Source organism: Elephantulus edwardii, unplaced genomic scaffold (assembly GCF_000299155.1).
Source record: "Elephantulus edwardii isolate Elephantulus edwardi_28Jun2011 unplaced genomic scaffold, EleEdw1.0 scaffold00189, whole genome shotgun sequence".
NCBI classification, from domain to species: Eukaryota; Metazoa; Chordata; class Mammalia; order Macroscelidea; family Macroscelididae; genus Elephantulus; species Elephantulus edwardii.
The window spans coordinates 4,485,963-4,508,923 of record NW_006399939.1 but is presented as its reverse complement, the minus strand read 5'-3'; the positions used below and the strand labels follow the sequence as shown (position 1 = coordinate 4,508,923).

General features: G+C 51.7%; 1 protein-coding gene across 2 annotated transcripts in view; it reads left to right on the top strand.

Annotated features, from left to right (window-relative positions):
• The first annotated feature begins 428 nt into the window (after positions 1-428).
• The window catches only part of CD82 (CD82 molecule), a 26,585-nt gene continuing 4,052 nt past the window's right edge, over positions 429-22,961 (top strand). Inside the window, exons 1-5 of one of the 2 annotated variants that reach the window (XM_006896748.1) lie at positions 429-491; positions 3,806-3,878; positions 10,393-10,517; positions 10,638-10,712; positions 22,534-22,638. In XM_006896748.1, coding sequence (XP_006896810.1) covers positions 429-491; positions 3,806-3,878; positions 10,393-10,517; positions 10,638-10,712; positions 22,534-22,638 — 441 coding nt within the window. The remainder of the gene's footprint in view (positions 492-3,805; positions 3,879-10,392; positions 10,518-10,637; positions 10,713-22,533; positions 22,639-22,961) is intronic. The other variant, XM_006896749.1, reaches the window with a different exon arrangement.

The following is a 22,961-nucleotide window of genomic DNA, read 5'->3' as shown; positions in this document are numbered from 1 at the left end:
AGTCTGTGGATCAGGCCGTGGGTTTCACCTCCGCCTCCCTCCATCATCGCTCACTACCCCCTGACTTCCTTGTCCCCTTACTTGAACCAGACCCCAGCGAGGCACATCTTGGACCCGGGGTCATGGAGGGGAGGGTCCTCTGCACAGTTTTCCTCCAGCCCCCTGCCTGCGGTGTGGCTCAGCTGGGACCATACCCATCAAGAGGTTCCTGGGAGGACCTCCCTTCTACCTGTGTGACTCTGGGCCACCTGACCTGGCTTCTCTGGGCCTCAAAGCCCTGTGTTAGCACTTGCCTATTTTCTAGGGTTGCTTGAGGGAGGGCTGAGGTGATTTGGGGCCACCAGATAAGTACCCCCCTTCCCGAGCCCTGTCCCACCGCCACACTGACCTACATTTTCTTCCCCTCAGATTGCTCCAGGACCAGCAAGATGGGATCAGCCTGTGTCAAAATCACCAAATACTTCCTCTTCCTCTTCAACTTGCTCTTCTTTGTAAGTGTGGCCAGCACTGCCCTGACCCCCCAGTAGTCTGTCCAGCCAGCGGCTTCTCAGCCCAAGACCCTCAGATGTCCAGGCCTCAGGTTCAGGTGGTTGGGTGGGGCTAGGGACAGCCTTGGGACTGAGTGGAGGTTGTAGTTGTTACGTGTTATAGCTCACCCACAGCTAGGAGATCCCTGAATTTCCCAGCTGGCTCTTGGCAAAGCACTGTGTTCCACCCCCAGCCTTGCCCTCCTCTGAGCTGCACAGCCTGGGCTGGGCAGGGCTGGAGGGGTGTGAGAAAGGAGAGTCCATCAGATTGTCCCCCCCAGTGCATCCACAGGACACTTTTGGGAAGGAACCTCCTGGCATCTCCAAGCTGCTTCTAAAATCTCTCTGTTCCCATCTGGATTCCCTGTACCCTCTTCCTCCACCACCTATGAACTGGCCTGACTCTCAGCTGCCCCATGATACCCCTCCCCGCTTTGTGGGGATTCTTCCTCAGTTCCAGTAGTGTGGGCAAAAGGGGGCTAGGCTCCTGACTAGCTAGGGTCGAGGGGAGCTCTTCAGGGGGTATTCAGCCTCCCCCAGACCCACTCTGGCAGGGCGCACTTGGGTCCCTCAAGCCATGGAGGCGTGCAGATGTCAGCTGCGTAGCACATCTGGAGTTGGTTTTCCTGGGGCCTAAGTTTTCCTGTCTGGCCTGGCACCCGCTGAAGACTGCCGCCTTGGGGCTGCCAGGACGATGGTGTGTTTCTCTCTCTGTGTGTGTGTGTGTGTGTGTGTGTGTGTGTGTGTGTGTGAAGCAGAGATAAAAGGGGGGCAGAAGAGGGAGAGAAAGAGGATGGGGTGGGCCTAGGGAGGTCTTAACAGCCCTGACTGAGGTTGGGGTGCTGACCTCTTGTTGCACCCCCACTGTAGTGTCTGTGTGTCCTCAGTTTACCCTATGCAGGGTTTTCAGTAGGATGTTTATTTTCCTTAAAAAAAAAAAAAGAATCACACACACTCCTGACAATTTTTTTGACAGGAGAATTCCCTAGGATGTTAATTTTGGGATTCCTGGGAATTTTTCTTTTATTCTGTTTTTTCGTCTGTTCTAAACAGTCTACAGAAGGCATGGAATGCTTCTTCTTGTGGTGTGCCATCAGCTCAGAACCAGCACCCAGCTGACCCTCCAGTAGGTTCTCCGAGGCTATAATTAGCCTGTGAGGAGACTGCCCAATTTTTGCCCTAGAGTGGCTGGTGGGCTTGAACCATTTACCTTTCGGTTGGCAGTGCATCTCCTTACTCACTGGGCCACCAGAACTCCCTTATGCATCACTCAGGAGATAACATATAAATTGCTTAGGATTAGAGAAAGGTTGGAAAGTAAAGGGTCCTCCTCGCACCCTCTCCCTGCCCTGGCCTTGAACTCAGCACACAGATCCTTACAGGCCAAGCTGAGGACTCACAATGGCTGACCTTCTCCTGATAGGCCTGGGACCCCAGCCTGAGCAGAGGCTGGGTCCCCACACCAAGCAGGGCCTGAGCCTGGGCTTCCCCAGTGTGGCTGTCAGGCCTCTTTGGAACAGCCCATTCCAAAGTTCTGGGAAGCAGCTTCCCAGTCAGCCAGACTCCCCCTGGCAGGGCCTGAGCTTCTGGGCTGAGGCCCGGCTTGAGGGACCAGCAGCCAGGACTGAGGTGGGGGCCCTCGCTCCATCATGGAAGGTTGGGAGGTTAGAAGCCAGAGAGGCACGTGGGACTAGGGGCCTAGCCAGCGGGTTCTTAAACCTCAGTCTAGGAGCCTGGCTTCTCCCCTTTCCCTGGAAAGTGGGAGCTGGAGGGCTCAGCGAGGAGGTGGGTGGGGGTGGTGACATCTCATGGAGAAAATGAGGGGGCTGACGGTTTGGCTGGCATCCCCTCCTGTCGGCTCCCAGGCTGCCCAGTGGAGCCAGAAACAGAAAGTGTCTCTCAGGTCACCTCTGGAGGTGAGCCAGGCCTTTCTAGGGGGCCTCAGTGGTCTCGTACCAGGGTGTTAACTCCCTGTGTGCTGGAGCCGGGGTGACACGGGAAGGCAGGCCTGTGGGAACGAGGTGTGTATCTTTACCTGACCTAGGGCAGGGGGAAATAAGAGGTTAGAAGAGACGATGTCAGTGTAGCTGTTCATGCAGAAATCATGGCTTCGACACTGCGTTCAGACCCTGCCTGGGTGCAAGGCAGTCTAGCTGTGGGGAGCAGGGGTGAAGGGTGCTTAATAAGTGATATACAAAGGGGTTATCAGTGTGCAGTTGAGGGGAGTGCTGGGGGTGAAGCCTATGTCCCTTGGGCCCTTCACCCCACTGGCGGGGTCAGCAAAGATGTCCTAGGTTGGGTGGAAGTAGCATCTAGGAGGGCTGAGCACTCTAAGTGGCCCAAGCCAGGCCCCAGGTAAAAGCCGCCTTTACTCAGGAAACTGTCCCTGGCCCTGATGGCAGATATGTCCCCAGCTTTGTGGGACACTCGGCTTCTGGCTGGGATTATATGAGAGGGGAGCTGCGGCTGTGGGCCTTGGCCTGCTGGGAGGCTGGGGGTGGCAGGCAGCAGGAAAGCCCAGTGCCTGCACCCATCACCCTCATCCGTTTCCCTATCTAGTCCTCTGCCCACAGGTTGCTTCCCTAAAGACAAGCCAGCTGCTATGAGTTGATTCCCCGTCACAGCAGTTCTGTAAGACAGAGGCATCGACCGCTGGTTTTCTAACGCTATAAACCTCTACAAAAGCAGACGGCCATCCCTGTCTCCTGCAAAGAGGCTGATGGGGGTTTGAACTGCCCACCTTTTGTTTAGCAGTCTAATGATTTAACCACTGCACCACCAGGGCTTCATTATAACTACATAAAGCCTTAGAAACCTTTTGGGGCAGTTGTATTCTGTCCTGTAGGGTTCCTGGGGGTCAGAGTCGACTTGACTGGACACAGCATGTTTTCTTGGCGCTGTCAGGGAAGGCTCCCAGAGGAGACAGTCTTGGAGCTGAAAGACAAAGTAGACGTCGTGTTCAAGTCCATAGAGGGGGAGGGGGCTCACAGCCTCTAAGCTACACTCCCCCAACCTGGGCAGGAGCTGGCCCCTCTCAGAGCCAGTGGGTTCAGCCTGACCACATGGGCAGTTGGTGGACAAGCATGAGGCCCGCATGTGGCCTTGCTGCCCAGTTTGCTGGGCTGGGCAGGAGCTTGGGGTCTGTGCCTGAGGTCATCCTGGCCATCAAAGGCTGGAAGGGAATGGTAGTCCCTGGAAAAGGGAAAGTGGCCAGCTTGGGGGACCCCTCACACCCCACCCTCCTTGGCTTCCTCATTAGACTCCCCTTCTCCTTCCAGATCTTGGGAGCAGTGATCCTGGGCTTCGGGGTGTGGATCCTGGTCGACAAGAGCAGTTTCATCTCAGTGCTACGTAAGGACTCCTCTGTGGCCCCTGCCACTCCAGGGGGGAGGGTAGACACTAGGCACGCCCCCCCCCACCCCCGACCCTGGGCAGAGCTTGGGCTCCATGGTTTCCCCATCATTGACCCCGGGCCTGCTGCTGACCACTGCGCCATTAGTCCTCCACGGGGCTTTCCAGAAGGAATTCTCTCACCGCTGCGTACAAAGCTGCTGTTGTGTGGAGAACTCAGGGGGGTTAGGGAGACTAGCTTTCGCATCCAGGTCCCTTCTCTCAGCCCCAGGCTTGAAAAAGTTTCTTACTTTCTCAGCAAAACATGAGCCACAGTCTGCAGCAGGAAGTGGAAGGGTCCGGGACTATCGAGGGCAGGTGGCCTGTGAGATGAGGCTGAAGGCCACAGCAAGGTGGGGCGGGCAGGTGCGCAGATAAGAAAGGTGCCAAGGGCCACTCTCACAGAGTCACGCTCTCTGTGGCAGGCACAGTGCCAAGCCTCTTTGATCATAGAGATGGGCTCAACATACCGCCTGTTTTGAGGACAGCATAGGTGCAGACGGCCTATCATTCTGTCATGCTGTGGTCACTATGAGATGCAACAGACCCAATAGCATGTACCAAATGCCCCATAACAGCTCTGTGCATCCAGGTCTCACCAATGGCACTCACGGGGGGTCAAGTCACTTGTTGCAGTTCACACAGCTTCTGAGTTTTGAATGGTCGATATGGGGTTCAAACCCCAAATCTTTGGTCTTAAATGCTGCACATGGTGGACTGAGACACTGAGAGAACCCCTCCTCTCCCTCTTTAGAGGAAGCAGTGAGGAAAGAAGCCCAAGACGTTCCTGCTGGGTGATAAGAGCCCTTTGGATCTGCTTAGTCTCCTCCAGGCAGCCTGCCAGGCTGGCTACACTGGACTCCCTGAACTCCCTGAAGTGAGGGGCCTTCCAAGAGCACAATGACAATCCCCCCCATCAGGGTGTCCCGGGCTCACTTCCCTTCGCCGCAGCTGCCCATGACAGCAGGTTTGGATTCAGGCCCATGACAGCTGCTTGATTTGAATAAAACGGAACCAGGCTGGGCATGGGTGGTGAAGGGGGCCACACCTGTTACCCCGCCCCCAAGGCTCAGGCCTGGCCTGCATGTGGGCGAAGCCAGGACGAGCCACCACAGCCACATCCGAAAGGCCCTGGGGCAGTTGGCCTTGCCCCCTGCCGGAGGGGTGTGGTTTGCACCTCCTCTCTAGGGGCAGAACTGGATGCCCAACCTCCGCAGGCCCTTCTAACATGAAAGTCACTGCTCCATTGTGACTAAACCCAGCCTCTGACTTCCTGGGTCACAGGGCAAAGTCTGCAAGCTCAGCCCATCCACCCTGTTTCTGAGCGCTGCATCCTACCCTAGCCCTTCCTCTGGCCTCCTCCCTTCCATGTCGGAGGCTATGTTCCCGGCCAGGCCTCGGAGCCTCCATATGCACTGCTGCTGCTTAGAGATTCCCTGCGTCCTTCGCCGCAGGGCCTGACTTCAGCTATGTGGTTGTGTAGTCCGTACACTGGCCTTTTTAAAATGTCTGTCAGTGCGTCTCAGGCAGCCAGGACTTAGAAACACGTCTTCTAGTCCATTTTCTGCCAACCCCCCCAAAGGTTGGCTGTTGATTCTGATTCTACAGGCCGGAGTGGAGCTGCCCCAGAAGGCTCTCAAGGCTGTACACCCTTAACAGAAGCAGGCTGCCACTTCATTCTCCCATCTACTGACTGGTGGGTTCAAACCAGACCTGTGTGTTGTTTAACAGCCACGTGTACACACGCCTGGGTAGACTGAGGTCCAAGAAGGAGAGAAATGACTTGCTGAAGGTCGTGCAGCCAGTGAGCATCTAAGCAGGAACCCCACGGCTCCCAGGGACATGGCTTCTGGCTTCTGCCTTTACCTAGCTGAATCCTCATTATAAGCCTGAAGGCTCGGTGCTGTTATGCCCATTTTACAGAAGAGGAAATCAGAGCACAGAGCGGTGAGGTAACTTGTCCAGAGGCATAGAGCTAGAAGGTGGGGTTGCTGGGATTTGAACCCAGGTAAGTGGCTTCCCAAGCAAACACCCCTAAACCCCATATCACATACCTTTTCTGTATACTACGTGTTAGTGCCTTAATGAGAAACGGCATGAACACTGACTCTGGAGTCAGGGTTCAAATCCTGGCTCTGCTGCCAACTAGCTGTATGACCTCGGGCAAGTTACTTCACTTCTTTGTGCCTCAGTTTCCTTGCCCATAAAAAGGGGGTCATTATAAAATATACCTCAAATACACCTAACAAGGTTATTTTGAGAAAGAGTTTAGATCATTCCTGGTGAAAAATTAAGTAAAATATATTCCTTTTTAACATCTCTAGGAAGTGGAAATTATTAGTCCCATTTTACAGAGAGAGAAATGGGGGACTAAATGAAGTCTTGCCCGGGGTTAGAGTATATTGGCAGTAGAACTCCGACTAAAACTCACTGCTCTTGGACCCGATCCCTTTCAGTTGGGGCCACTTCCCCTCCATCTCCTGGGCCCCATGAGATTGAGCAAGAGGACAGGGAATTCCCTGCCACATATGGCGGATGAGTACCCCTGAGACGTATGCTCCCCTTCCCAGGTTCAGGCTGCTCAGATTAGATCTACAGTAGGTCTGCGAACCTGGCTGAAGACAGGGCAGTGTGTCAAGAAAACATTTTGAAATGAACCTCAGCTTAGCTGCCTCTGCCCTGCAGGGACCTGCCCAGCCTGAGCTCCAAGCCTTGCCAGCCGGGCCCTGCACAGGCTCAGCCTCAGGTCCGTATAGACATGTCAGGGGTGGCTTGCACCCCCACAGGGCAATGGTGGAGGTGGAGCAGGGTATCCTGCAAGTAGGGCCTTCCCTGGGCCAACATGCAGCAGATTTCCAGGCTGGGAGGAACTGCTGGAACCCAAGTCCAGGAAGCTCCAGAAGAATGAAATATGCGAGCCTCTCTCTATTCATACCAACTGCTGGGAGCCAGGGCCTGGGAATGGGGCGGCTGGGCTCCAGACTGGCCAGGCCTCAGCTGGGCTTCCTGGGGGCAGTGCTGCCCCTTGCCCTGAGGGGGAGGGCAGCTCTTCCTGCACTCCAGGACAGTCTGTCCGTGTCCAGGAAGCATTGCTAAGCCACACACACCCCTCTCCACCCACCCTCCAGCTTTGTAGCTGCCCTCACTAAGGACTGGAACATCCCACGTGGCCTGGGTGGGGTCCGGGAGGTCCCCCAGGGAGTCTTGGTCACCCAGACCTGTGTCCTCCCTGAAGAAGGGTAACTGTTAACCCCAGCTGTGCCTCAGTCCTTAGGACATCTAAGGTCCCATATTGTTGTTGTGTTGTCATGCACCATGGAGTCAGAACCAACTCCTAGCTGGCTTTCTAGTGGGTTTTCAGAGAGCATGCCACGGCATGGGGGGTGACTGCCCATCTTTCTCCCGAGGAACAGCTGGTAGATTTGAACTGCAAGCCTTCAGGTCGACAGCATAAATTCTTATCACTAGGCCAATGCAGATTCCAGGCCTTCTCCCAGGAGATTCTTTGAGGTTGCTGGCCCCTGGAATCTACATGGTTGATTCCACCTTTGGGAAAAGGGAAAACAAAAATAAATTTTAAAAATCCTTCCTGGCCACTCCCAGAACATTTGAGAGTGGCCTCGGGGCAAGTCAGCTGCCTGCCCAACAGAGCATGCCCTGCTCCTTTGCTTGCTATGATCTGTTGGGCTTCCAGAAAATTCTGCTCAAGTTCTTGACTGGAGCAGCTGGCTCCGCTGCAGCCTCTGGGCACAGCCAGCCCCCCCCTTCCGTTCTTTCTCATCTCCTTTTCATTCTCCAAATACAACCTACTCTCCGGCTTCCTAGGCTTCTGTCTTGCAGCCTGCACGTATTCACAGAGCGATGTGTGGGCCTGGCCCTGTCTTCAGAGTTGGGTGCCCGTCAAGAGCAAACCTAGTCCCTGGCCTCGTGCAGCTCACATTCTGGGGGGAAGAGCCAGGCCCTGAGCAACACAGTGACTAAGTGACTAAACTGGTGAAAAGCTGCTGTTCGTTGTGATTTGGAGCCGTTGGGTTGATCTGAACCAGCTCCGGCTGGTTAATATCCGTGAATGTCCAGAAAGCCGACAGACAAGCTCGTTGCCATGGAGTCAGAACTGGCCCATCGCTGACCTCCAGCAAGATGCGGGGGCTGTAAATCTCAGAGGAAAAGTGCGCATCTTTCTTCCACAGAGTGGGTTTTGGATCTGAACCGCCACCTTTGGGCTCATAGCACAACTCTTTTTTCTTAAAAAAATTATTTTATTAATTTTAATGAATGTTTACACAGATTTGGGATTTCCATTCATTCATTGTTGCATTTTTTTCTCCCTGCCTACTCCTCCCCCCCAGTTCACTCTTCTCTTTGAAAAGTAAAAGAAAAATTATTTCATAGATGGTAAACCAATTGACGTATTTCAGCTAACAGATGCTGCCCTGGACATGCTCACCAGGTTGTGCCAAGAAATCTGGAGAACAACCGCTTGGCCAACTGACTGGAAGAGATCTATATTTGTTCCCATTCCAAAGAAGGGTGACCCAACTGAGTGTGGAAACTACAGAACAGTGTCATTGATTTCACATGCAAGCAAGATTCTACTGAAGATTATCCAAAAACGACTGGAGCAGCACATCAGCAGAAAACTGCCAGAAGTCCAGGCAGTGTTTAGAAGGGGTCATGGTGCTAGGGATATTGTAGCTACTGTTGGATGGATCTTAGCTGAAAGCAGGGAATATCAGAGGAATGTTTATCTGTGTTTCATTGATTATGCAAAAGCATGTAACTGTGTGGATCATAACAAACTGTGGCTTACTCTGAGAAGAATGGGAATCCCAGAACACTTGATCATGCTAATGTGAAACCTATACTTGGACCAAGAGGCGTTTGTCAGAATAGAGCAAGGAAGCATTGCATGGTTCAAAATTGGGGAAGGTGTATGGCCGGGATGTGTCCTGTCTCCATACCTTTTCAAACTGTATGCAGAACAGATTATCTGAGAGGCTGTACTCTATGGGGAGAAGTGTGGCCTCAGGATTGGTGGAAGATCTATTAACAATCTGTGTTATGCAGATGACACAACCCTGCTTGCTGAAACTGGGGAGGGCCTGAAGTGCTTACTGCAGAGGGTAAAGGACTGCAGCCTCCAATATGAATTGAGGCTCAATGTCAAGAAGACAAAGATTCTCACCCTTGGACCAATTGGCAGCATCAGAATGGATGGTGAAGACATTGAGATTGTTAACAACTTTAGTCTGGTTGGCTCCATGGTCAGCACTCTTGGCACCAGCAGCCAGGAAATAAAAAAATATATTGCGATGGAAAGTTGGCTGTTAGGGACCTCTCCAAAGTACTGAAGAGCAATGGTGTCACTCTGGAGACTAAGGTGCATCTGCTATAGGTCATGGTCTTTGCAATCACTTGTTATGCATCAGAGAGTTGGACAATGACTAGGAAGGACAGAAGGAGAATTGATGCCTTTGAACTATGGTGCTGGAGAAGAGTATTGAATGTACCAAGGACTGCCAAGGAAACAGATTCATCCTAGAGAGGGTTAAACTGGGCTGCTTCTTGGAGGAAAGGATTCTGGGGCTTCGTCTGGCATACTTTGGACATGTTGTAAGGAGGGACCGGTCCTTGGAGAAGGACATCATGCTTGGGAGGGTAGAGGGACAGCGCAGGAGGGGAAGACCCTCTATGAGGTACATTGATTCAGTGACTGGGTTAATCGGGATGGGTGTGTCAGAGACAGTGCGATTGGCACAAGATAGAGCAGGGTTTTGGGCTGCTGTATGTAGGGTCGCTATGAGTCGCAAGTGACGTGACGGCACATAACAACAATAGAATCCCCCCACCCACCACCCCGAGTACACTCCTCTATGCAACCTTCATTTCTGGACTCTTGTGATAACCATAATACCCAATCATATATCACTTTTAAACTGTTCTCTTCCTCATCTGTTTCAATGCAGTTTACATAATAATATATCCAGTTTTTCTCAGTCTGACCCCAACACTGATGTCAGTCCCATTCTACAACAGTGGCACTATGCAGTATTTGTCCTTTTGTGACTGAGATATTTCACTCAGCATAAAGTCCTCCAAGGTCACCCATTTTGAATAATATCGCATGAGGTCCTTGTTTTTCAATGCAGTGTAGTATTCCATTGTGTGAATACAGTACAACTCTTAAGGATTACACCACCAGAGCTCCTCCCATTGAGTTCTAAAGCGGTGAAATAAGCAAAGGCCGGGTGAGGAGGTGGTCAAGACAGGATGGCATGGAGGGCCTCTTCTAAAGGAGTGAGGGTGCAGGATCCTTGTGGGGTGGCAGCAGGGAAGCACAGTTGGCCCTCACACTCCCACTCCACGGAGAGACTTGGGGAACAGTCCTGAAGCATGGGCCCCCACCTCTGATTCTGGACTTAAAGAGGTAGCCGTGGCGGGGGTCCCTGCAAACACCCCTCTCTTTCCCTTCCAGAGACCTCATCCAGCTCGCTCAAGGTGTGGGCTTACGTCTTCATCAGCGTGGGCACCTTCACCATGCTCATGGGCTTCCTGGGCTGTCTCGGGGCTGTCAACGAGGTCCGCTGTCTTCTGGGGCTGGTGAGTGCAGACCCTGCCCCACCCTGGCTGGACTGTGGGGAGGTCACCTCCGGAGGGGAGCAGGGGTTACGCCCAGCTGAGGAGCCCACAGCTGACTGTCCACCCTCTCTGTGTCCCCAGTACTTTACCTTCCTCCTCCTGATCCTCATCGCCCAGGTGGCTGCTGGGACCTTCTTCTACTTCAAAATGGGTGAGGTGAGTACCCTCTCCAGAGACTCTGGCGTGAGGAGGGAGAGTCGAGAAGTCACAGGTGGGTGTCCGGGCAGCTTCCTAGACAGACCTGCTTCTGCGATCACAAGGGGAACGTCAGAGAAGGCAGTACATGTGGGCTTGGATTCCAACCGGCTCTCACCACTTTCTAGCTGTGGGGCTTTGAACACGTTGCTTACTTCTCTATTCCTCAGTTTCACCATCTATAAAATGGGTACAGCAATATCCGTGAACTCTCAGGATTGCTGTGACCGTGTAGTCTGACCAGCTTAGAGAAGCACTTAGTCTAGTGTGTGGCCCAGTAAGCATACAGTACAGATTTGTTGTTCTTATCATGACCGTTTAAAAAAAAAATAAAAACCAGAACATTCTTCCCACTATCCAGTTCCTTCTGATCTCTGGACCCCACAGGGTCAAAACAGAATTGTTCCTCCCAGAGGGGATTTGGCTTGGTTACATTACAATGAATCTTTACTTGCAAATGATCATAATACCTTAAGTAATTGCAGGTACCAGGTTCTCATTCTGTTCTCTGGTAATTTTGTTACTTGAAACTAAAAGCCGCTACAAGTATCCTGTTTTTCAGAAGTTCTCTTTCTATTGCTTTGATTGCATTAAAGTATTGCTTTAGTACCTGTTTTCACTATCTAAGAGAAATCCAAGTAGAATATTTGCTTTCACAAAAACATAAATGTAGCTTTAGTGTTCAACGCATTAAGAGCATCGCAAAGCTCTGTCCCTGGGAGCAGCCCTCAGCCTTTAGCCACCGCTTTGGTCCGTGAACATGAAGGTAGCTCTGGTGGCGTGGTCTGTAGGGAATTGTGCTGCTAACCCAACCTTTGCTCCTCTGATGGTTCGAAGCCACCGGCAGCACCGAGAGAGAACAGTAGTCTCCTCCCATTGGGGTTTAGCCATCAAAACCCAGGGGCGGAAGTTCTAAGTCTGCACCAGCCGATGGCAGTGAGAATGAGTGAATGGGAATGGGAGCACCCCACTTCCGGTATTTTAGGGCTTATGTGCAATTTGGTTTAATTAGGTACCTATTTTGGAGGACTTTAGTTTGCTTGGCTCTGTAGTCAACAGTCTTGGCACCAGCAGCCAGAAAATTAAAAGGCGCATTGCCATGGGAAAGTCTGCTGTTAGGGACCTCTCCAAAGTACTGAAGAGCAATGGTGTCTCTCTGGAGACTAAGGTGCGTCTGATACAGGCCATGGTCTTCGCAATCACTTGTTATGCATCAGAGTTGGACAATGACCAAGGAGGATAGAAGGAGAATTGATGCCTTTGAGCTGTGGTGCTGGAGAAGAGTACTGAGAATACCATGGACTGCTAGGAAAACAAACAGATTTGTCCTGGAAAGGGTTAAACCGGGTGGCTCCTTGGAGGCAAGGATTCTGAGGCTCCGTCTAACGTACTTTGGGCATGTTGTGAGGAGAGACCAGTCCTTGGAGAGGGACATCATGCTTGGTAGGGTGGAGGGATGGCGCAGGAGGGGAAGACGCTCTATGAGGTGGATTGATTCAGTGACTGGAGTAATCGGGATGGGAGTGTCAGAGACAGTGCGATTGGCACAGGACAGAGCGGAGTTTAGGGCTGTTGTACATAGGGTCGCTATGAGTCGCAAGTGACTCGACGGCACATAACAACAACAACAACAACATTTTGGAGGATCTGGAAATGCTCAAAATTCCTCCCATACAAACTAGTGGCAACTGCTTCTTCATTTCATGCCATCTTGGTTTAGGAAAACTCTCAGCTGCTGAGTCAGAATCGACTCGCAGCTGACCCTCCGGTGGTGTTTTCTGGAAGCTGTAAAATGCGCAGGAGGAGACTGCACATCTTTGGATGTAAGCAGCCAGGACAGCACCGCCTTTGGGTTCACAGCCCAGGGCCCCCACGACTGTGCACTGCCCCTGAGCTCCCTTGGTCCCCCTGATTAAGGAAAAGTCTCACAAGAACGTACCTGCATTCCTTTTTCTAACAACAGAAAAGGTTATGTTAAGGCTGGCTGCTGCTTATACAGGCTACAAAATACCTCTCTTCTACTTTTCATCGATGAGAACCCTAAACCTCAAGAAAGCTTTGGGGAAAAGAACCTTTAACTTTAATCTTTCTTCAAAGAACTGTTTCTTTCCCCCTTCTTTTACTAGAGATCTGAGAACATAAAAGCCATAATTCTATCTGTGCTGTTGCAGTTAAAAAGCATAATAAAACCATTAGGTTGGTAAGAAATATGAGGTAGAAAAGATGGAATCTCTGTATAAGTTCTAAGTCTGTAGAAATTTCTAGGTTTATTATTCTCTCGCAAGTGAAGGCACCTTCTTTATGATGTACAGAAATAATTGAATGAATGCCTTTTCATGAGAATAAAATGCCTTCCCCCCATCCATTTATGTGGTAGTTTCCATGGATTTCTGGCTGGTTGTCACAGACAGAGGTCAGGAGGTCATCCAGGACATGGTCAGTGCAAGGCTGGGAACAGATCAGAAGAGTCACCTTTTCCTGGTCTCCTTCTCCGTAACCTAGAAAGGCTGTTATCTTTGTAGATCCTCAGAGGCAAACATAACAGCATCTTGCCTCACCTACTTTGGGGATGTTTTTAGGAGAGGCTGTTCACTAGAGAGGAACATCACGCTCAGGAGGGCGGAAGGTCAGCTAGAGAGAGGAAGCCCCTCAACCGGCTGGTTTGATACAGTGTCTGCCGCAGTGGAAACAAGCATGTCAGAGATGGTGGGGATGGCTCAGGACAGGACAGAGTCCACAGCTGTTGTTCACAGGGTCGCTGTGAGTCATACTTAACGGCACTAACAACAATAACAATGACCTTTGTAGAAGGAAGCTCTGGTGCCCGAGTGGGTCTGGAGCTGCACTGTCAGCTTAAAGGTGAGCAGATCGAATCCTCCAGCTGCTCCATGGGAGAAAGATGTGCATCTCCTCCTACGTGCTTTACAGTCTCTGAAGAGCTGTGTGTGGATCCAACTTGCTGGCAGTGAGCTGAATGTGAATTGCTGTAGAAAACTTCTTTCTCCTGTGGTGCAGCTGGTGGTTCTGAATCATCAACCTTTCAATTGGCAATGGAATGTTTTAAGCATAGTGCCACTAGGGCTCCTTCAAGCCAGCTTACCTAAACCAGACCCAGGGCTGTGTCCATTCTGACCCATGGTGGCCCTCCATCGCATTTCTGAAGCTGTAAATCGTACGGGAGAAGGCAGTCCATTTCTCTTCGTGGAGCCGCTGGTAAGAGTCAAACCCCTGGAGTTTCAGTTAGCTGTAACACACGGCACCACCACTTTCAAGCTACTTGAAACCAGATCCACTGCCATCAAGTCAGTTCTGACTCCTCGGAACCCTCCATCAGGTTTCTGGGATTGTGAATCTTTACTTGACGAGATTGTCTGTCTTTCTGCAATGGATCAGCAGTCTGATTAGGTCAGTACTGTGCATTTCCTCATTTCCAGATTTGTACTCTGAGGCACAGAGAAGTTAAGCGACTTACCCAAGGACACACAGCTGATATGTGGCAGAACCACCATTTGAGCCCGGGCAGCCTCACTTCTGAAATTATGGCGGTGAAATTTTCATTGTGGTCATTTCGGCCAGAGTCTGCTTTCCTTATTTATTATCTATGTCTGGCCTGCTTCCTGAGAGAAATGGAACTGGCTTTCAAGATAGGGCTCAAGTAAATAAAATCACAGTGCGAGAGATGAGAAACCCATACTGCAGCAGGGAAAGGCCAGGAGACAATATAGAAACTGACGGTTAATATAAATGCTGAGCTTCCTGGCAGCCAGGGCAAAAGGAGAAAGCAAGAGTTCCATAGACAAATGGCAGCTTTACTAAGTCGGACGCCCGTGATTAGGGGAAGGAAGCTACTTGTCTAGATGAAAGAGATGTGCGCTAGTTCTTCACATTTGTGCTGTGGCCTCTGGGACTTCTCTGGGGCCCAGTTTCTGAAAGATATTATGATCAGGGTCCGTATAAGCCAGGCTTAGCAAGTTGGTCCTTTTGACTGAGAAGCTGGTCATTTCTGAGAGTCTGGCGCTGTCCACCCTGTCACTCTTCATGTGTTTCACCGCTTTAATAACAAACCCCCTTTTTGGTGCCAACCCCGTGACAGGAGCTGAACTTGACCCACATTTCATATTCATAACCATTTTCCAGTTTAGGAAACAGGCTCAGCTGAGCAAAGTGACTTTGGCAGAGAACTCAAAGCAGGGGTGTGTCACAGCGGAGATTTCCATCCAGGCCCCTCTGACCCGAGGCCCATGGCGTCCCTCTGCGTCACACTGCCTCCTGGTGGATTAGTAAGGTCTCTGCAGGCTTCAGAGAGGGGCCCACAGCACCTGGAGCTGGTCTCCCAACTGTCCAGCCTTTGTCATAATACGCCACTGCCCCCTGCTTCACCTGAGACTCTGCCCCTCAGCCCCCACTAGGTCCACCTCCCCTTGGCCCCTCTGCTTTTCTGAAAGGCAGAAGGACATTTCCTAGCTATGCTGGGGAAATTCTGGCGCCACCCTGTTGGCTAAGCTGAAATGAATGATTTATTTTTCCTTTCCCAACACATTGTAAATCCTGGTAGAAGAATAAACATGCCTGTGGTGGTGTTTATTCCTGCAGATGAGGACCGGCTGGGATGTGGGGCTTATTAGAGCCTGAAGGGGAAAGGCTTACGAAAGGAGCTGGACTCCCTCTCCAGGCCTCCTGGGCCAGTGGGTCCCTGCTTTCCAACTCTTCTCTAACCCTGTATCTCCCTCCTCCACTCTCTGCTTCTGCTGAGTTCTGTGATTCACCGAGCCTCACACAGAACAGACGATACGAATGGTTTATCAGGGTAAAGGGTACAACCCGGGCATAATGTGAAGTAGTACTTGGGGGAAGGTTTGGAAAAGTCTGGGATGCAGACAGCATGACCTCTCCCTGGAAGCTGTCCTTCTCGTCGTCTTCTCCTCAGGAAGCTTCACTGGCCCTCACTGTGTGGACTGTTACCAGCCCACCCATGTACCTATTATTGGTTATCAGGTGGGCCCTCAGGCTGGTTCCAGCGCATTGTACAGACCCTCGGTTTGGCCAATACAGCCCAACTTCTCAAAGGGTTCTTTCAGAGACCAGGGGCAAAGGCCAAAATGCTTAAGGCGAAGTGACTCTCCACCCCACTCAGGAACAGGAGAGGCCCACTGTCCCTTATTTAAGATACTGAAATTAAAAAAAAATACCAACAAACTGAAAACCAGAAATACTGTTTGCAACTCTGTTTTTGCCATCCAGTTGGAACTGATGCAGAGCTGACCCTCAGGTGGCTTTGTAAGGCTGTAAATTGCACAGGAGGAAACAGCCTATTTTTCTCCTAAAGAACCACTGGTGGGTTTAAACCAGCAGAGACACGGCTTTGGGGTTAGCAGCATGACTTCTTGTGGATTATGCCCCCAGAGCTTCCTGTTTCAACTCCCATGGTGCCAACCCAGACTTGGTTACCTCCACTTGGTGTGTCCCTTGAGGGAATCCTGGTGGCCGAGTGGTAAGGAGTCGCACTGCCAACCCAAAGGCAAAAGCGATTCGAGTCCACCAGCTGCTCCCCAGGAGAAACATGGGGGGGTCTCTGCCAGTATGATGTAAGATCGCCTCTGAAAACCTGCTGGAGGGTCAGCTGTGGGTCATTTCCGACTTGACGGCAAAGAGTGTGTGAGTGAGTGGGAAACAGGAGTGGGGATGGTTGTAGGGTGCTGCTCTCTGACCCCACTGTGGGTGTGGTGGAAGCCCAGCATCTTCCTAACCCTGTCTCAGTGCTGAGCACGTGGGCCCCGGGGCACCCTGGGGAGGGTTATGAGCTAGTATTCAGAGAGTGCCCAGTGCAGCGCCGGGGCTGAACAGATGCTGGCAGTGTTATTGCATGTGTTTATTATTATTGGCCCCGTTGCCAAAGTGCTCACGTAGGACTCCATAAAAGCCACCTGCTCTTCTTGTCCCTGTTCACGTTAGTGTTAATAGAACTGTGGGAACCAGGATTGAGTGTGACATTAAGAACCCCCTGACTCTTTCCTCTCTACTTGTCATTCAGACTCTACTCAGTGGGACAGTTTAGGGCTGAGATTCAGGGACTCTGTGTTTTGGTTGGGCTCTGCCACCGATTGCTGTGTGGCCTTGGGCAAGTTGTGCAGCCTCTCTGAACCTCAGGACTATTTGCAGCTCTGACACTCTGGGATTCTGACCCCATCCCTTTGGGTTGTGGAGCTTGGGTCGGGGTTAATAGGATGTGAGCATATCCTGTTTCCTCTGATACACTGGACTGCATGCACTGGGGCAGGCCACTTCACTAGTCTGAGGCTCTGAGTGGTCGACCAGGAGCTTGGGGACACACCGAGGTGCAGCAACAGGGATGTGGAGGCCTGAGAGCTTTGATAGGCAGGGGCTCTCTCAGCCTGAGTGGGAACCAGTGGGTGGGGAGGACAGTGGCTTGAGTGGAACTGTGGTCATCCCCCACAGAGTGGCCAGTCTACCCCCTCCCCACCCTCTCCCACCTGGTGGCGCAGGGGGAGAAACGGGTTTCTGGAGAACAATGTCTCTCTGTGTGAGGCTGCTCTGGAAGTTTTGTGATTGCTGGCTTGGGTTTCTCCTGGCTGCTGAGGAGGCAGCTGGAGGCCGAGACAGTGAGAGGGGAGAAGGTGGCGCCCAGGCCCTTTACCTGAGGACGGATCATGGAGAGAAACGGAGGGGAGTCTGCAAGCCCAGCCAGGTACTCGGCAGCCTTGCACAGGACCCGCCCCACACCCTCCCTCAGGGCTTACTGGGGAGGAGGGTAGTGGATGTGAGAAGACCACCTGCTGAATTCTGAGGCCGCTGCCTCTAAGGATGGCCGCTAGGCTTACGGGACACTCTGGTGGTCGCTAAGGGATGACGTACTGGACGCTCCATATTACAAAGGATCCTCGTTTCCTGGGAGGGCTCCACAGTCTCAGATCTGCTGAACTTGCATCCAGCAAAACTTGTAGCAACACCTGGAATGAAAGGTGGGGTTCATCTTGGTGCATTTGCAGTGCCTTATAACAAGGGGGCTGTGATGAGCCAGCGAGTCAGGACCTGCTCACAGCTGACCCTCCAGTGAAGTTTTTAGAATCTGTAAATTGCACAGGAGGAGACTGACCATCTTATGGAGCAGCTGGTGGATTTGAACCACCAGCCTTTGTGTTAAAAGTGCAACTCCTTGCCACCAAACCACCAAAGCTCCCTATTAAGGGGGCTGTGGCACATTAAACAGCATGAACAAAAATCTGGACGCCCTGCTAGGGAGTGGTCAGGGGGACTGGGCAATTGACCCAGGAGCGGAGGGGGCACAGGGAGACAAGATCCGGTCACCAGCAGCTAAGGCTGTTTGTCCTGGGCGAGAAGAATTTAATTTGTCCTGTAAAGTTCCACCCAGGACTTGAGGGTAGAGTGGAAGTTAGAAGGGGCGGGAAAGGTTAGCAGGGAGGATATGACCTAATAGTACGAATGAGTAAAAGTCACTCGGGCCAAATTTCAGCTTCTTGCAAGAGCCCCATTGCCACCCCAGTCCTGGCACATGGTATGGTGCGGTATGGTACTTCAGTGTTCGCTGTAATGAGTTCCCCGTCACAGGGACCATTTAAGAAGAGCCTTGGGAAATATGAAAGGATTCCTGCATTTGGATAATTACACTGTGTAGTTGCCTCTGTTCTCACACTAAGAGTAATGCTATGTTCACTTTGATGCTTTGCTGCTGCCTTCCTTAAGTTCTTAATAGTTTTTAAATGTATTCCAATGTATTTGTTCGAGATACTGAAAATGATAACAGCTCGTCCTAGGCAGGACTGTCCTCACATATGACAGTGACCCAAATGAAACCGACTGTGAGCTGGCTAGAGTGTCTCAAATCTGAGTGAGGGCTCTGGCTGCCTCTGTTCCCCAGACTAGCTCTCATCCATGACTCTCCTCAGACGGGCCGTTTAAGCCATTTGCTTCTTCACAGACCACTCTCCTTCCAAACGCAACATGCATTTTTGCCTGAGGTACAGTACTGAGTTCCCCACCAAGGGGAGCATTTAAGCAGAGCCTGGAAAAATATGGAAGGATGGTTGCATTTGAATGTGATATTGGGTTCAGAAGGCTCCTCCAGCTCTGTGAGAAGCCACACTACAAAGTCAGAGCTGAATACATCACGGGGTACAGATAGGGATACTCAGACCTTACTCCAACACTTGGGGGAAAGAGAGAGCTGGCTTGAGCATCTCTCCGCCCCTGAACCACTTGTTTAGCCCAAGGTATGGAGCATGGTAAGTGGTCAACCTGGGTCTTATGCCCACCATGGTGGGAGGACATAATGAGATGGTGGAAGGAGGGTCCCCAGGCACATGGAAAGGGATTACTTTATAAGAAGGAGTGGAGAATAGGTACGGAGCAGGCATTAAGAGTCAAGGACTCTGCAGGGTGGTGAGATTATGAACGTCTGCCCACTCCCCCTCCCTGTTTGCTCGCTCTTGGCTCAGTAGGGGCCAGGTTGCCAGGGTAACTTCCCTGGGCTCCCAGTTCAGGTCTCTTGGGCAGTGGGGTCCCAGGGCAGAGGCTCCATGCTGAATCTGCCTGTGAGCTTACGAGCACACAGTCCCTGTGGGCTGGCACCGTCACACTCGCTGCTGGCGCTGGTGCAGCATTTCCGTGGAAACTGTGGGCTCGGTGGAAACCCCCTCGCGTCCATCACCTTCACTGCAGGGCTGCATGGGAAACGGGGACGTGGGGGCTGCCGTGGCAACTGCTCCAGCATAAACACAGCCTGAGGATGGTGGGGGCGCTGAGTGGGTGTCCATGGATATCTGATGGGTGACTTTCCATGCACATGCTTCTGGGGACCCTCCTCTTTCCACACCCTGGGGATCCTGCATTCTCTGGGGAACAGAGGCGCAATAGAGATGATGACTGGGCCAGAAGTGCTGAAGTGTTCCAGTCCTAGCTACTTGGCTTGAGCAAACGATTTACCTTCTCTGGTCCCATCTAAAACTTCTCTGCCTACTTCAAGTTATGGGCTTGTGGTTTAAGTGCTGATGGAGCTTTTTTTGGATGTTCATTCCACAGTCAAACAGAAATGAAACTAGTCCAGTCAATTCTAACTCATGGTAAGCATTCCACGTGCGTCAGACAGAATTCTCTCCAGAGGGGTTTTGGTGGTTGATATTTCTGAAATAGGTTACTAGGCCTTTCTTCCAAGGCACTTCTAGGTGAATCCCACAAGCCTGGGTCCACCTCTTAATTTCTCTGTGTGTTGGCTGTGTGACTTCATACAAGCTAATTAACCTCTCTGGGCCCTCTTTCCTGCATCTCTAGAATTAGGGAACCCAGTCAGTATCCATGTCACAAATTGTCTATGAGGATTAATTGAGAAAAATGCATTTAAATGCTTAGCACAGCCCATTGTTGTTGTTGTTGTTAGGTGCCCTCAAGTCAAGTATGACTCAGAGCGGCCCAGTGAACAACAGCTCTGAACCCTGTCCTATCCTGTGCCATCCTCACACTTCCTGACACATTAGAGGCCATTACAGCAGTCACCATGTCAATCCACCTGATTGAAGGTCTTCCTCTCCTTCGTCAACCTATTGTCTTTCTGAGCATGATGTCCTTCTCCAAGAAATAGCCCCTCCTAGGAGGAACATGCCCAAAGTGTGTGAGGCAAAGCTTTATCATCTTTTTTTAAAAGGACAAATACTACATGAGACTTTATTATAAAAATATAAGGATAACTAAAACATGTATGGAAACCAAAGGGGATAAGAGGTGGGAACAGAAGGATAACGCTGGGTAGGGGCAGAATCATAGGATTGTACAGTTTGTTGGTTGATGGGAGGGAGTAAAGGAAATGGGAAGGATCTGGAGGGGACCTGAAAAGACAGTATGAGGGGTGTGGTCCAATGATGATTAATTTTATAAACCATAACACACGGGAATGATTGTGTGAAACACAATGTATACCAATTTTGTAAGCAAACCAACTATTGTTGTTTTTTTTTTACCGAAGAGTTGGAACAGACCCATAGCTGACACTCTCGTGGGTTTTCAGAGGCAGTTAATCACATGGGAGGAGACTGCCCATCCACAAAGCAGCTGGTGGCCTCGAACCGTGTGCCTTTGGGACTGCAGCGCAGCTTCTTGCCACTAGGCCATCAGCGCTCCCTAAGCAAGCCAATATAAAATTAAAAACAAGGGGAGCTCTGGTGGCCTAGTGGCAAGGAGCTCTGGTGGCCTAGTGGCAAGGAGCTACACCTACAATCCCAGAGGCGCACAGTTCGAATCCACCAGATGCTCTGCTGGGAAAGGAGGGACAATCTTCTCCTGTACCAGTCAGATCTGATTTGAAAAATGCACCACGCTGGGAACAGTGGGGGGTCAGAGGAAAGGAGGAAGACCCTCAGTGAGGTGGATTGACACAGTGATTGCATCATGAAGAAGGCACAGGATAGGGTTAAAATTTCTGTCTGTTGTTCACAGTATTGCTGTGAGTTCGAGTCAATCTGACGAAACCTAATCACAATTTACTAAGCTTTCTTGTAAGCAACTCAGGACAGTGATAGTGTCCCCACTCATAACGACCCCATCCATGTACCACAGGACAGAAGGACAGACGCCTCCTGATCCCGCACCATCCTCATCCTCACCACACTTAAACCTGTAGCTGCAGGCACTGTCCGCCCCCCTCACTGAGGGGCTTCCTGTCCTCTGCTGACCATTTACTTTGCCAAGCATGATGTCCTTTTCTCAGAGACTGACCTCTCCTGAGCACACGCTCAGGGCACGAGACAGTGTCTCCCCTCTTTGCTTCTAAGGGGCGCCCTGAGTGCACGGCTTCCCAGGTAGATTAGCTTGTTCTGGGGTACTCAGTGGGGCTGGGGGAAGAATCATACCGGGAGCCTTGTTTAGAGGGAGGCACGTGGAACATGGACACCGGGTGACTGATTTCCTGGGGTAGTTAAAGGAGTGGTGTGAGGAGCCAGGACCTTGGTTCTGTCTGCAGGATGTGGGTTTTCTGAGACACACAGAAGGGGCGCTGGCTGTCTGTGGAGACACGGGGGTGGGAATGTGTGTGTGGGACTCAGCATGCATGAGGCTTCTTGAGCAGCCACCGAACCCTCAGCCCGGAAGCACCTGTCCATCTGCTCCAGCTCCTCCTCCCCAGAAACCCAGGGGCAGAAGTGTGCTGACCCCCAGGGACCCCAGATCTCCTCAGCACGAAGGCTGCTTTTGCAGCTACTGCTGGAGAGGACAAGGTCCAGGGGAGAGGCCATGTGGAGCCAGGGTAAAGCTGGCACAAGGTGGCAGCACCCACTCGTGTCTGGGCTAGGTGGTCTAGGGTGGAGAGGCCCGACCTTAGCATGCACCGGTGGTTTCGGATTTGCCTCACTGCACAGCCGACTTGTTCCTGAAAAGCTGCTGTCAAAGCGTCCTTTTGCATAACACAAACTCCACACCTGCCTTATTTGTAAACCAGGGCTCGCACTGTGAAGGCAGCAAGGAAACCAGTGTCACTGCTGCAGGCAGGGAGGTGTGAGACAACACTGAGGGGTCGCTGAGGGCGGGGGAGGTCACAAGGGAACATGAGCCAGGGCAGTAAAACGATCAAGGTCAAAGGGCTGCAGAGAGCAGGGCAGACGGTAGGGGGCAGCACTGGACTGCGCGGGGCTGGCTTTCCCACAAGTGAACCTGAAATCAACACACTAGAGCCGTGACCTTGACCGTGTCCTCCCAGTCGGTTCCAGAGGGGGGCGTGCGTTCCAGGCAACCTGACTGGGTTCTTGCCTTCCCTCTGCAGGTGAAGGAGGAGATGGGTAACATCGTCCTCAAGCTCATCAGGAACTACAGCAACAGCAGCGAGGAGGGCAATGTACAGCAGACCTGGGACTACGTGCAGGCGCAGGTGAGGCGGGTGGGCGGGGCCTGCAGCAAACTTGGGACTACCTGCAGGCGCAGGTGAGGCGGGTGGGCGGGGCCTGCAGCAAACTTGGGACTACCTGCAGGTGCAGGTGAGGCAGTGGGCGGGGTCTGACGCGACACCAAGTGTCTGAGCGCTTGCGCACCGCGGTTTATTGTGCTTTGCATTATCTCACACCCCCAAAACCGTGCTTTCTACAAATGGATAGATTGTGCAGAGCAAGTCTACAAGTGCTGGTTTTTCTAACAGCATCTTTTTTTCACGTCTGTGTCACATTTTATTCTCACACTCATGCAAACTTCTTTTTT